The 13,127-nt window shown below is 39.7% G+C and overlaps 1 protein-coding gene across 6 annotated transcripts in view; it reads right to left on the bottom strand.

The window, feature by feature from the left end:
• The window catches only part of EPRS1 (glutamyl-prolyl-tRNA synthetase 1), a 37,684-nt gene extending 25,085 nt beyond the window's left edge, over positions 1 to 12,599 (bottom strand). For all 6 annotated transcript variants that reach the window (XM_033055129.1, XM_033055132.1, XM_033055134.1 and 3 more), the window contains exons 1-8: positions 12,494 to 12,599; positions 10,198 to 10,282; positions 5,600 to 5,699; positions 3,696 to 3,852; positions 2,497 to 2,636; positions 1,761 to 1,861; positions 445 to 571; positions 53 to 245 (exon numbers count right to left, since the gene is read on the bottom strand). In XM_033055129.1, the coding sequence (XP_032911020.1) occupies positions 53 to 245; positions 445 to 571; positions 1,761 to 1,861; positions 2,497 to 2,636; positions 3,696 to 3,852; positions 5,600 to 5,699; positions 10,198 to 10,282; positions 12,494 to 12,539 (949 nt within the window). In that variant the 5' untranslated portion in view covers positions 12,540 to 12,599. The remainder of the gene's footprint in view (positions 1 to 52; positions 246 to 444; positions 572 to 1,760; positions 1,862 to 2,496; positions 2,637 to 3,695; positions 3,853 to 5,599; positions 5,700 to 10,197; positions 10,283 to 12,493) is intronic.
• Between the last annotated feature and the right edge of the window lie 528 nt (positions 12,600 to 13,127).

Raw genomic sequence — 13,127 nt, 5'->3', positions numbered from 1 at the left:
GATGCCAAATCAAAAAAGTGAAAAAGAAAGATCAAAGCTTAAAATATCTTACAGTTATTTCTGTGTTTAGATTCCACTCTTTGCTCACGCTCTGCTTTCATTTGTTCCGCAGGAGTATCATCCACGTACGCCTTCCCTTCTTGAATAAGCTTCTCAGCATATTTCATTATTGTTTCAAAGTGATCTGAGGTATATGTAAATTGATCTGGTTTGATGTGCAGCATGGCAACATCTTCCAGAATAACCTGCAAAGTGTGAAAACGTGCACTGTAATAGTCAGGAAAGGTAGTTCTCTTACATCTTTATCCTCTTCATGTCAGATGTGGGCTTTTTAATGCTCCATTTTGCAGGAAGGATAAGCCATAAGAGTAACCATGAAAGAAGACAGAGGCATGAACTTTTCATTCTTTCACAGCCTATAATCACTCTGATATCTTATCATACCTTTTCAAAGTCTTCTTTCTCTTTTTCAGGATTTGTGTCATCAAATCTCATAATAAGTTTTCCTTTAAAGTTAACTTGGTAGTGCTGATTTAGCAGGGCAGCTTTGGCATGACCAATATGCAGATATCTACAAAGGAAATTAAAAAATAAATATATACACCAGAACTACTTCAGCTAGACTTCTTTACTTGTGAGGGAAGGAGAAAGAATGGAAAGTAATACCTAAGTGGAACAAGCAAACAAACTTAGGATATTTGTTGAAATACTACACGTTTATGAAAATAGATTTTGTTTCTTCTACCACAAATTTAGTACTTTACTGTTAAAAATTAGAAAATTAGAAAAACCAACTGCTGATGATACCCAGTAGCAGTTACCAGATAACCTGAACCTACCACATTCACAAGAGTGGAATTTTCTGACTGCTGTGTATTTTTTAATATAAGCTTTAAAGTTACTGACATTTTAAACTAAATTTAAATCCCCAAATCCACAAAATTAAAATCTCTTACAGAAAGAGAGTAACATGTCCCTGAAGAACAGTGTTTTGAAACACCAGGATTAAGACACTAAAAACTACTAAGGTAAGTTGAGAATAATATATGTTACAGACATATATGTACATAAACACGTAATTTAAGATATTTGAGTAACAGTTTATATTGGACTAAGAGTAAGAAACACAACTACAGAAGTCATGTGATGATGAACAGCCAGTTTAATGAACAAATGCAATCACAGAAATTTTACAGGTGATCAGGCAACTCCAAAAAGAAACAGAAAATAAAAAGCTGGCTGAAAATTGAGTCAATTATACTGGCTCATCACATCTCCTCTGTGAGGTCTTTAAGGAGTTTGTGCTTTGGTATTCCACACAGTCTGGACCCCTGAGCCTCCATTATACATCTGATGTCAAGCTTCCCCAAGGAAAGCTGTCCCATACATCTTTCCTTTCTCAACTCTAAGTTTCCTTGGGAAGCACTGAGTCCCTTGACCCAATTCATAAGGGCTGCATGTCCACACCATAGCTCCTGGCAGGACACACACATCCATTATCCAAATGCCACCCTCCTCTTTCTCCTCATCCCACTGCTGAGTAGTACAACATCATCTCACAACTAAATTCCCTAGTCCAAGTTCAGGCAACAGTGCAATGAAGTACAGAGAAGTGAACTAAGAGCTCTAGTGGAGACAGCTTTAAACTCTCATTTGGTTTAACAGCCTTGTCTGATAAGCTGATTAACATCCTCATCAAAGCACTCTTTTTTTAAGACAAAACACAAATAGAACCTTCTCTAAGTATTCATGTTTCTTACCCACTTGCTTCAGGAGGAAACCTCACAATGACCTTTCCCATCTCTGCGCCAGGAAGTTCAACAAACTTCCCGACATCCGCTTTCTTTTCTTTTTCTGTTGCCTTGAAAAGAGGCATAATTACAGGTTGTATTAGCTGTAAAATCAGATATCAAACTCTAGATAATAACTGCTGTATCGAAGTCTCCTTTCAAACCTACAAGCTGCCATATCAGACCCCGAATTAATCTCTTCACAATTTTCATATTACTCAAGGTACTCCAAAACAAGATTAATTCTAGAGTTTTAAGTTATTTTGTCTTCAAATCTGGTCCAGGACTGAAAAGCCCCACCAACTTATTCCATAGAAGAAAACAATTGCTAGTTAAGGTTTTGTATCTTAGTGTTCTTAACCTGAACATGATTAACAAATTCAGCCAACTGAAGAGAGCAATCTTTGCAGGTCTATTAGGATCTCAAACTCTCTTTAGAAAAAGTAAATAATATATCTAAAGAGCAGTGCTGATTAAAAGAAGAGGTGCCCTATTTCAATGATTCCACTTAAGCACTGGACTAGACAACTCCTGCCTTTCTAAACTTAAAAGTGACAGCTTTAGCCGCAAACAAGAGTTTAGAAATGTTTAGTTCCCTGTACGACTGCTTACTTTTAGTTTTTAATTCTCTAACTTAAAAAAAAAATCTTGCAGTGTATTCACAGAAATTAAGCTACTCTCTCCAGAGGATCTGAGTAAATCTTACCATCTTAACCTTTGGTGTACCAGCAGCCCACTTGGCTCCTACTGACTGGAAAGCACGCTGTACCTCAAGGAAGCTGTACCATCGCTTTGCATGCACAGGAGCTTTGTTTTGCTCTAACTGCTCCTGCCACGTGCTATTATCTGTTAGAAAACAAAGAAGTTTTCAAACTATTAAATTATAAAAATAAAATTAGTTTTATCAACAGCAGCTTTTTAAGACTAAGAAAAGATGATTTAAAAATCTACTCTCTCTGTTATGAAGAGATTTAGTCATGAGGACAAAAACCATTCAAAAGCAAATTAAATAAATCAATTCCCTTAAAACCCAAAACATATTACATTCCTTCTTGAATTCAGCAAGGCAGAAGTTGAGGGGGAACAGCCAACACACATTTTTCCTTATATCACTCACCTCAAAATTAGTAGCAACTTTATTTCAAGACAGAAATGTAAGAAATCCTATTATTGTGTTAACATTTGATGTTTTCTAAGCTTTATCATAAGTGAAACATGTGCCAATAGCCCCCTTTATATCTGAGGGGCTGTAGTCCCACAAAAAAAAAAAAGATACTCCCTTCAGATTGCTCTTAGGAGCAGCAACTTTGAAAAAATACCAAAAGCTGCTAGTTTTTAATCTTAATTATGCCCTTTACTTTCAAGTGGAATTGGGTCATACTGAATGGTAAATTGTCACTTATCACCTTCAGATATAGAGCTAAGAGAAAATAAAAACCAAATCCATAAAAACAGATATAAGAGCTTCTTTAACGTCCAAAGGGCATTTTGCAGACTAACAACTACCTTTTTTAATAATTCACAGTAAACACCAAAGAAATTTCCTCTGCTAAGACAATGCCACGGAAAAGTCCATACATATAATTTTACGTTGCACACTTTCACACTGAGGCAACAGGTAATAAAAGATGTTCTTACAATCATTAATACAAAAGAAGCTAGAAAAAATTCCACCTAGGGATTAAAGCCCATAAATTTCCAAATGTAACAACAATTTAAAAAAAAAGAAATCTAAGATTTCCTAAGCTATACTATTGCCATCACTAGTGATACACAGGTCACAGCAGTGTGCATGACAGTACACAGTCTGTCATATAGCAAGGAGTCACTACTAGCACCCACAAAAAAGGAAAATTTGGGGAGTATACTGATTGCAAGCCAAGGAAACAGAACATAAGCCAATACCTTTTAGTACAGCCCAGACACACAAGTCCGCAAGACTCAGAGAGTTTCCCACCAAGTAGGTCCTTAGAGACAGACAGTGGTTGAGTTCTTGGATGGCTGAAGGGAACTGGCTGGCAGTGGATAATTTTGTAGCACTAAACTCCAGCCAATGGTCAATCTTGTTTGAAGGAACAAAAGATAGTTAAAGTTAATTAAGGAATGAGGATTAAGCATATTAAATAACTGAATAATACACAATCGATCCAATGTCTGAACAGAAAACACTAACAGGAACATTAGCACTAAATATATCAGATCATGACACATGTTGAAAGAATATTTAAAATAAATCATACTGAAAAATTCACCCAGAACTATACTAAAAGATGAAATTTAATTTCTTCCTTCAGCAAGAATTCAAACTGTATAAAACACCAACTTTACTGAAGTTATTTCCTTTGGTAAAATAAGAAGCAGTTCTTAGATATTTATCACACAGACCATATAATAATCATCATTATCCCTCAGCTATTTAGATACCATATTTGTGACCTACTTCCTCTTCCTGGTGCTGCTACTAGTTAGTATACCACTTCCCCCTCAGTCCCTATCTTCTTTTCCTCATCTCCTTTTAGATTTGAGGAAATCAAACCCCGGCCCTTCACAAGTCCTACTCCCCTCTCCTGCAAAAGTCTCTTCCTGCAACTTTGCACATAAACATACAAAAAAAAAAGTTAAGAATTAGGCAGCCCTGTCTGCAAACTGAATCCCTCAACCCTGCAAGAGACTAAGTATCTCTTCTACTCCTCTGGTCCTATTTCATGTGTAAGTGCTCTGCAAACTGCAATGGGAATCCTTCCAAGATTCAAGCCGACGTGGCAGGCACAGATGTAATTACAACCAGAATTCAGTTCAGTCAGCTGCAGTTGCAGGCCAAAATATGTGCACCACAAATGCAGCTGTCCCTGTACTTCTCCAAGTACAATATTATTTTGGAAAGAGGCAGAAGTGAAAAGAAGTATTGTACCAGAAATACCAGCCCTGAAAGTGTGTTTGCTGAGGTCTGGGCTTAACTTAAAAACAAGGGATTTGGACAGAAATTTCAAGTAGCCACAAGATAACTTACAGCTTTTTAATGCCTCACAGGCAAAGGACTAAGACAACACTTCCCTTGAGGCCAGCTGTGAGGGCTGAAGAGTGATTGAAGAGTAATTACCACTGGCTTCAAGAAGAAAAGGCCTGAATCAAGTCCTTCTCTCCTTCCCCAAATTTCAGAGAAAATAAATTTCAATTTGTCTGCTAGTTTCAGTTATCAATTTAAAATTCAGCATAGGACTGATTATTCTGAGCTAGACCCAGGAAGAAACCGGGGTCAGGGATTTGCCCATCATACACAGCAAAAACTACCTCGGGATTCAACTCAGCGTTCCTTGGTGTTACACTGGAGTGTTACAAGATAGCAACTCATGGCAACAGGGAAAATTAAATGTATCCCCTTCCAACCTGAATTATTTTGTATTAGCGAGCTGTCAGCTTAGGAGGTGCTGTTGCAAAACTGAGAAGTCAGAGTATACCAAGGAGGAAGCTTAGCAAAACAAAACCCTCAGCATCCCACAGAGCTGGAAACTCAGTGAAACAGTAAAATGCAGAGCAAAAGACACAAGGTCAAAAAAAAAAAAAACCCAACCCCAAAACACACCCTCCAACTTAGAACAGGCCAAAAGAGAAAAAGGGAAAAGAAAAAAACAAAAAACCCAAGAGACAAGAGTGTGATTCAAGGCCAGGATGGATGGGGCTTTGAGCAACCTGGTCTAGTGGAAAGTATCCCTACCCATGGGAAATAGATGGTCTTTGGGGTTGGAAATAGATGGTCTTTAAGTCCCTTCCAACCCAAACCATGTTATGATTCTGTGATTCCTTCTCACCTCAGTGTGCTCCAACAGATTTGAGCCATACAAGCCAGCAGAGGCAGCAACTCGAGCCAGGTACCGAGCTATTGAATTCACATCCGTAAATGAAACTTGCCTGAAAACAGAGAAAGACAAGACAAAGGTATAGTAAATTACTACCTCCAGTCAGTTCAGCTCTAATTGCAAACACATAGCTGAAAAATGTGCAAAGCAAACACAAAATAACTTCTGGGTGAGCCTACAGGTACCAGGTCATCAGAGGGAAAAAAAACCAAACCCAAAGAATCCAACCAACCAACCAACCCCCTACAACCTAGCACAAGAATAAATAAGCCCTTGCTTTTTTATCACAATATGGAAAAATAAGCTTCTATATGTGAAAGAATTTTGTTTAGGCTGAAAATAAGAAAATAAGACTCTGATTATTCTTTCAACTAAAACTCTCTCCACATCTGACATAAGCATAACGTGAGCTACAGATTTTACAAATTATGAGGAGCTCATCAATATTTGCTTTCTTTTCATAAAAGCAGGATGACTTTGAAGAGGATTCCTAATGAATCAGCAGAAAAATTGAGAGGTCTTCATCACAGTTTTAAGGGCTAGCATCAGGGGGAAAAACCCTGTTCATTTGTTACTCACTTTACTCTATTCACACTTCACAGAGACCATCCCTGGTGAACAAACTTGCCTGCCTGTATTTGTTTTTTTTACCCATTTTTCTCCAGATAACAGACTAATTTGAATTTGTTGTCCCCATTCCACTTATGAAAGTTCCCAACACACCCACAGAATAAAGGCTCTCCAAAGGGAGTAATTCTTTCTTTATTTTCATGTACCTTTTCTCCATTATACACAGTATGAAAAAAATCTGAAAATTGTCAGAAATCTAACTTCCAGTACATCTAAGATAAATTAGTATTTACTAAAGAGCTTTGGAAGAAGGATGAATCAGAAGCATCAGTTCTCCAGATAATACTCATCTCTACTCTACAGTCCCACATGGATGCAGATTGCAAAGACAGAGCTCCAATTGCTTCTAAATCAAGCATTGATATCAACAAAAGGAGTCCCTGTAAGTGTTCTTTTGAACATTTACTCAATTTAATGGACTGAATGCTACATTAAATTCCATCTTGTCCAACCAAGGTTCCACTTCTGCTCTGTCATTGTTCTCTATTTCCTTTTTTACCTAGTGAGTCCTTTATAAAATTAAATGACTCCTTATAGCCCTCAAGTCTTGAAAAAATCAACAAAAGTTCTGTTAATAAAAAATTATACAGAAAGTACTTGATATATTAACAAGTGTCCCATTTTTACTAGAAATGGACCAGCCAGTCTCATCAGATTAATTGCAGTAAAACCTAAAGAATATAGTTCATTGGGAGGGGTTTTTTTGTTTGCTTGGTTTTAATTTTGCTTGCTTTCCAAGCATCTAGGATCCAGTGTGTGTGTATATATATATATATATATATATATATATATATGAGATCCATAAAATATAACTAAACCCAAAAGTCACAGTAGCATGTTCGTATTACAAAAAGTGTGTCCCTTTCTAATTTCCCACTCTCAGATTTTAAGGAAGCTTTTCTAAACTGAGAAAACAAGACATTTCCAATACATTTTCACTTGAAAAGCCTGTAAAATGCACTTTCATTGTTTCACTAGTCCATACAAAACCAAATACCTCTTGATTACTCAAGCAAAACTGAATACATGTATGAAGTGGGAAAATGTTACTCTGAGTAAAATCTTACTTATGTTTTTAAAGTTCTTATTTTCTTCAGGAAAAACAAAATACTCCGACCCAAATATCACTAATTGACCTCCCTGGAAAAGTTACAAAAGGCTCTTTGCAACCAGTGCTTGCTAACTCCAGGGCTAAGCAAGGAAGAATGAACAGGGACAATGCAATGTTACAGGCAAAGAGTGGCTACTGAGAGTGACATGAAATGCCACATAATTAAACACCAGGGCAAATATTTAAGAAGACAAGATGGGGAAAACAGACAAAAAAAAAAAAGCAAACACAAAATACAAAAAAAACCCCAAACACAAATTATTTTCAATCATAATGAATCAATATTGATTTGTAAAAAGCATTGCAGAATGGTTGGATTTATCTGCCTAGGAGGAATAACTACTCTGAAATGTGCTTACCACACAAAACACAAAAGTTGTAACTGCAGTTTGTTTTCTGACAAGACATAGGTACACCAAAACTGTCCAAAAAGCCATCAGCACCTAGCAGAGTGGTTTGCTTATTACGGGAAGTTTTGAAGCTAAGGTTTCAAAAATTAACTTTTAAAATAAAATCCATTATCTCAAATGAACAATTAACCTTTCACACAGCTAGCTAACAGCTAAGTTTCAGCTAGGTAGCTGAAAATTTTGACACCAGATTTTAACTGAGCTTCAAAACAGAACCTAGAAGGATCACAAACAAAATGTTTTTTTCTTGTTCAGCTGAAGTCATTAGAACTAATGGATTCCCCCCCCCCCAAAAAAAAAAACAAACAACAAAATCCAAAATATCCCAAGTGATTTTTACATCATGCCAAAACAAGATGCTTCAGCAGAACTGATGCCATGAAATCCATTTACCAAAAGCATTAGTTGAGATATGAGTTCAGCTGATGCCTCTCACATTGCAGATATACTTTTAACGGACTTTAAGGTAGAGAATCAATTTTTAAAATGATTGTACAACCAAGTGAGGGAAAATTAATGCAATACTGAGGTCTGAAATAACTTCTTGAACATAAGCCAATGCCAGGGAGAGAGGACACTAACACACAAAAATTTCCATCTGATGGGACCATGATTCTAGACATTATCCTCCTGGGGCCAAAGTGCAGAAGAAGAGTGTTTGCTTTACATTTCTGACAAGTTCCATTACAGCCAAAATGAGCAGTTTTGCAATGCAGTAGGAAGAAGGCATGGTAACACTAGATTATTTAATGAAATAAAGATTATTTCAAAGCCAACTATATATATTTAAAACAATCCAAGATCGTTTTCATGTGTCACAGGAGCGTATTCATGTATTTTAATATATACACTGCTTAAACTGTCAAAGTAATACAAAATCTAAACCTAAGGGGAAAACTTTCTCCTGCAACTAAAAAAAATCCAATTAACTTTCTGTTATATAAGCTGTTATATATGTGCAAAACACTCACTGAAGAATATTAAAGCAGTACAAAATTAATCCCAATACAACCTGTCACATTTCTCTTGCTTTAATGTAGAACCACAAATCCAATGCCATCACCAGGCACAGCAAAAAGACAACATGCAATGTCAGATTATGCAAGAACTCCTACCTCAGTTGAGGCCCATAACTTTAAACAGAAAACAGTATTTGCAACCAAAAAAACAACTATGACTGAAGACTGTGAATTTTCCTGTACTTTGATTTTCTACAAATAGAAGTACATAGTGACAAGCTCTTTACCTAAGGTTAGAAGACATGGAAATGCTCAGTTGGTGTTAATTTATGAGGAGCAAGTCAGTAACTGCAATACAAGATGAAATTTGTTGCTTTTATAGCCATTCCACAGACAAACAGGAATTCCAGTTTATGATGCATTTGGTGGCTTTAACAGCATCTTCTACTGAATTAGCTCACAAAAGGAGAGTTTGTCAGCAAGTCTGTGAACAAGAGATTCCCCCGATCTTCAAAAAAAAAAATCAATGTTCAAAAACTACAGTTATAATCAGTAATTCCAAATTTATCATGGTGTTACTTTTATACTTTACATTACAACTGCATTGCTCCTGTGTACAAATATGCTCCTTACTGTAGATACTAAATGCCAGAGTTCCCATTGATATGCCAGACAGCAAGGTCTCTCCTCTTGATACATCCATATGTCTTAACTGATCTGGAACTGAAGATGACAATGCAGCTAACTGCATTGGTAATTGGTAACAATGCAGCTAACTACTACATTGTTCCCAAAACTAACTGTTAGTCCTGTATTTCTCATAGGCATTTGATCTTACTCAGATTGCAAAAACCATCTTCATGCCTCAAACTTGAAATTATCCACTGCAATAGCACAGTATTTTTAGAAGGACAGACAACAGACTATTACAAAAAATTCCAGTATTCTTTCTACAGTGTGCAGATGGAAACACTGGACTGCAGAGCACAGTTAATTAGCACTTTCCTGAGATAACATCATGCCTTTACTTATACGTACACAGGAGGAAGCCTAAAATAATGGCATCTAAACATTCAAATTTCAGTCCACCACACATGTGCAAGTCCAAGGAATCTTATATATCAAACCTCTCTAATATAAAATGGCCTTGCTGTTGGTAATCCATGGCACCACAAAAAGTCCTAAACAGTAAAGTGACTGCTACAGCATAAATGATTATACACAGGTATGTGAATAAAGATTTTTTTCCATAAAGATCTAGTTCAGAATACACTGTAAATGTTTTACCTGGGCTACAGAGACATCAGTAATGCAGTGATGAATAAAACTGTATTTTTTTTTCTCTTCCTTCTACCTCAAAAGGTTACTGTCAATGTTACAACCACGTGATTTTTAAAACTGCTGACCCAAAGGCAGAAGAAGAGATGCAAAGTCACTTACTCGGACACAGAGAGGATGGTTTCTTTGCCTTCTCGCACTGAAATTTCAATATCATTCTTCACATGCTCCAACGTCAACAGAGCTCCTTGAAAAAACAAGAGAAAAAGATACTGAACTTTCTTCCAGGAGAGATACCTTTCATAGTTACAACCAACCAGTTACATCTCCTATCCACTAGGACCAGGTGACAGAATCAGCTCCTTCAAGTAAGAACACCCAGGAAAACAAAAAAATCAATGTTCAGTCTAAAATACAGGAGGCTTCTTCTTGGCAATCCTTACAGCTTCAAATTGATAATGTCCAGCACACAGTGATCTGCAGTGAGCTCAGCAAGTGTCAGCTGCAATGCATTTTTGCTTCCTAATGGCATGGTAAAAAATAGTCAGTATATGAGGAGAATGTAATCAAAAAGCTCTTAATTATTGAACAGTATTACTAATGTACTCCATTCCAGCCCTGACACATGCATCAAAGGAGATCAATTACTGAATATACCAGCACTTTCTGAACAAGGATGAGACTATTTTTAACCTGATTTAAAGTTTATGAAAAGATTAGCTATCCAAAACCAAGGAACTTCATCCATGTAAAAACTCAGGAAGCTTATGCAGGGTTTTCATAGTTCACCAGTGGCAGTAAAAAAGGGTCTCCAGAAAGAAAGAAAAGAATTACTGAAGTTTTTAGGCTACACCATTGACTGGAAGACAGCTCTGCCCACATTCGAAGAGGTTTGATGCAAACCTGCTCTGATCTCGAGGCTCTACAGCACAACACAGCAGCTCAAACAAAGCACCGAGCTCACTTGGCTGTGTTTCTGCACTGGCTCTGCTCCAGCCAGCCTGCTGAGCATAAGCAGAGGAGCTTGTGTTCTTTAACTTTGCTGAGAAGCATGTACAAAGGCAGCAAGTTTTTGCATGGGCAACCCAGCCAAAGGATTGTACTCTAGGTCTGGAAAGGCACCTAACCTGTTACAGCCATAGCATGCTGCGCACTTTATCTCCCCTAGAACAACACTCCAGCTACCAAGGCAGATGATACTATAAGCTATTAATACACTGGCCTAAATACAAACCACTGGAGCTAGGAATTCCCTAGCTCTCACCTCTGCTCAGCTGAAAACCCTTCTGGTAGCATTAAGAGTAAGTCAAAGTTCTTCTCATCCCTCAGCTATCCATCTGTGAAATTCAGGGTGACATCCCTTATGCAATACTTCAGTAAGACACGTAAGTATTTTAATAACATGCATGGAAATGCTTTGAAAATGACTAGTATTATGTGCACCAAGCTATGTAATTAATACTGATGACACTAAAACCTAATACAGTTTTCCCACTGCACAGCAGTCATGATGAAGGGTATGAAGTAGGGATGAGTAAGATGAGTGTGCTTGTCTCCTTGATATAAATGTTTCATCTGTAGTATTTCTGACACAATCATGCAATCACCTGAAATAAGCCTCCAGTGCCACTCACCAGCTGTCAAAGAAAATAAGCCCCTAAAACTGATGTTAATCATAATTCATACTGCATCTGGTAAATCAGTATAAACAAGTATCAGGAGAGATTTTATTTAAAACTTGTATGTTTTTATATCTTGAATCAGTAGACATGCAAGCTGCATTTAACTCTGAAATGTGTTTGGGAATAACAGCAAGAAAAAGAAATCAATAAACTACAATGAAGAATAGGAAGCAAATTTATTTTGAATAGCTATAACGAAATGGAGAAATTTTACGGAACCTATACGAAAGACTGTTTCCAGATGGTTGGAAGTGCAATGAAGGAGGTTCTCACATTTTTAAAGGCAAAATAACACCGAAGGGCAGTGAGCAACTGAGAAAGCAAGATTTCCCAGCGCAACTTCGAGCCAGCTCCCCAGAGAGGAATTTTAGCAGCAGATCAGAACTGAAAATGAAAGACAGCAACACAGCACGGAGCTCACGAAGAGGCAATGCGAACTAGGGCTGCCTTGAACATCCAGCCCCAGCGTGCCCAGTCACCCGTGCCCGAGCTCTGCCCAGCGCCGGCCCCGGCAGCTGGCCGGAGGGACACGGCCCGGGAAGGGCTGCGGGATGGAAAGGACGGGAGGGATGGGAGAGAAGGACGGGAGGGATGGGAGGGAAGGACGAGCACGGGCCCCGGTGCCGCCTCGCCCGGCCCCGCACGCCGCACGGCCGGCGCCGCATGATGCAACACGGGCGGAGGGAGGGAGGGAAGGAGCGAGGGAGGCAGGGAGGGGACAGAGCCCCGCCGGGCCCCGGCAGAGCAGGATCGGGGCGAGGCCGGCCCGCACTTACCGAGCGGGGGACTGCCCGCGTCCACGGTGAGGCTCAGCGCCGCCATTCCCGCCGCCAGCGCCGGAACCGAGGGAGGAGCGGGGCGGGGCGCGCAGCGCTGCCAGCTCGGCAGGGGCCGGCGCGGCCCGGGCGGCCCGGCAGGACCCGCCCCGGGGCGGGGAAGCGCCCGTCACTTCCGCGGGAGAAGCCGTGCGGGCCGTGAGGGAGCCCCGCGTGTCCCTTGGCCGCCGGGCAGTCCCGCTGGGCGCTGCCGAGGCCCGGAGCCGGCCGGAGGTGCCGAGCGGGCCGCGCCCGTGGAGCCCTCCGGGATGAGGGACGGGGGAAGGCTGCCCTGCCCTCAGCAGGTGCTTCCCTTCTCACGGCTCCTCCGGGCGCTGCCTGCCAAAGCCCTTAGCTGGGTGTCTGGCAGCAGCCGTGGAGATGCCTCCAGCCCCTTTTCTATGCGTGATGATCCAAACGAATCGAGCGCCGCAACGCGTTTGAGTACTGTGGTTTCACTGCTCTGGTTTTGTGGGATGTCGCTCGTTCAACTCTTGGCAAATGTGCGAATTCTGCAGCGGGTCAAATGAGTGCTAGAATATCCCGAGTGGGAAGGGACCCGCAAGGATCATCGAGTCCGACTCCTGGCCCTGCA

This window comes from Catharus ustulatus, chromosome 3, assembly GCF_009819885.2.
Source record: "Catharus ustulatus isolate bCatUst1 chromosome 3, bCatUst1.pri.v2, whole genome shotgun sequence".
NCBI classification, from domain to species: domain Eukaryota; kingdom Metazoa; phylum Chordata; class Aves; order Passeriformes; family Turdidae; genus Catharus; species Catharus ustulatus.
The sequence above is the reverse complement of the archived record's forward strand: the minus strand, read 5'-3'. Positions and strand labels throughout refer to the sequence as shown.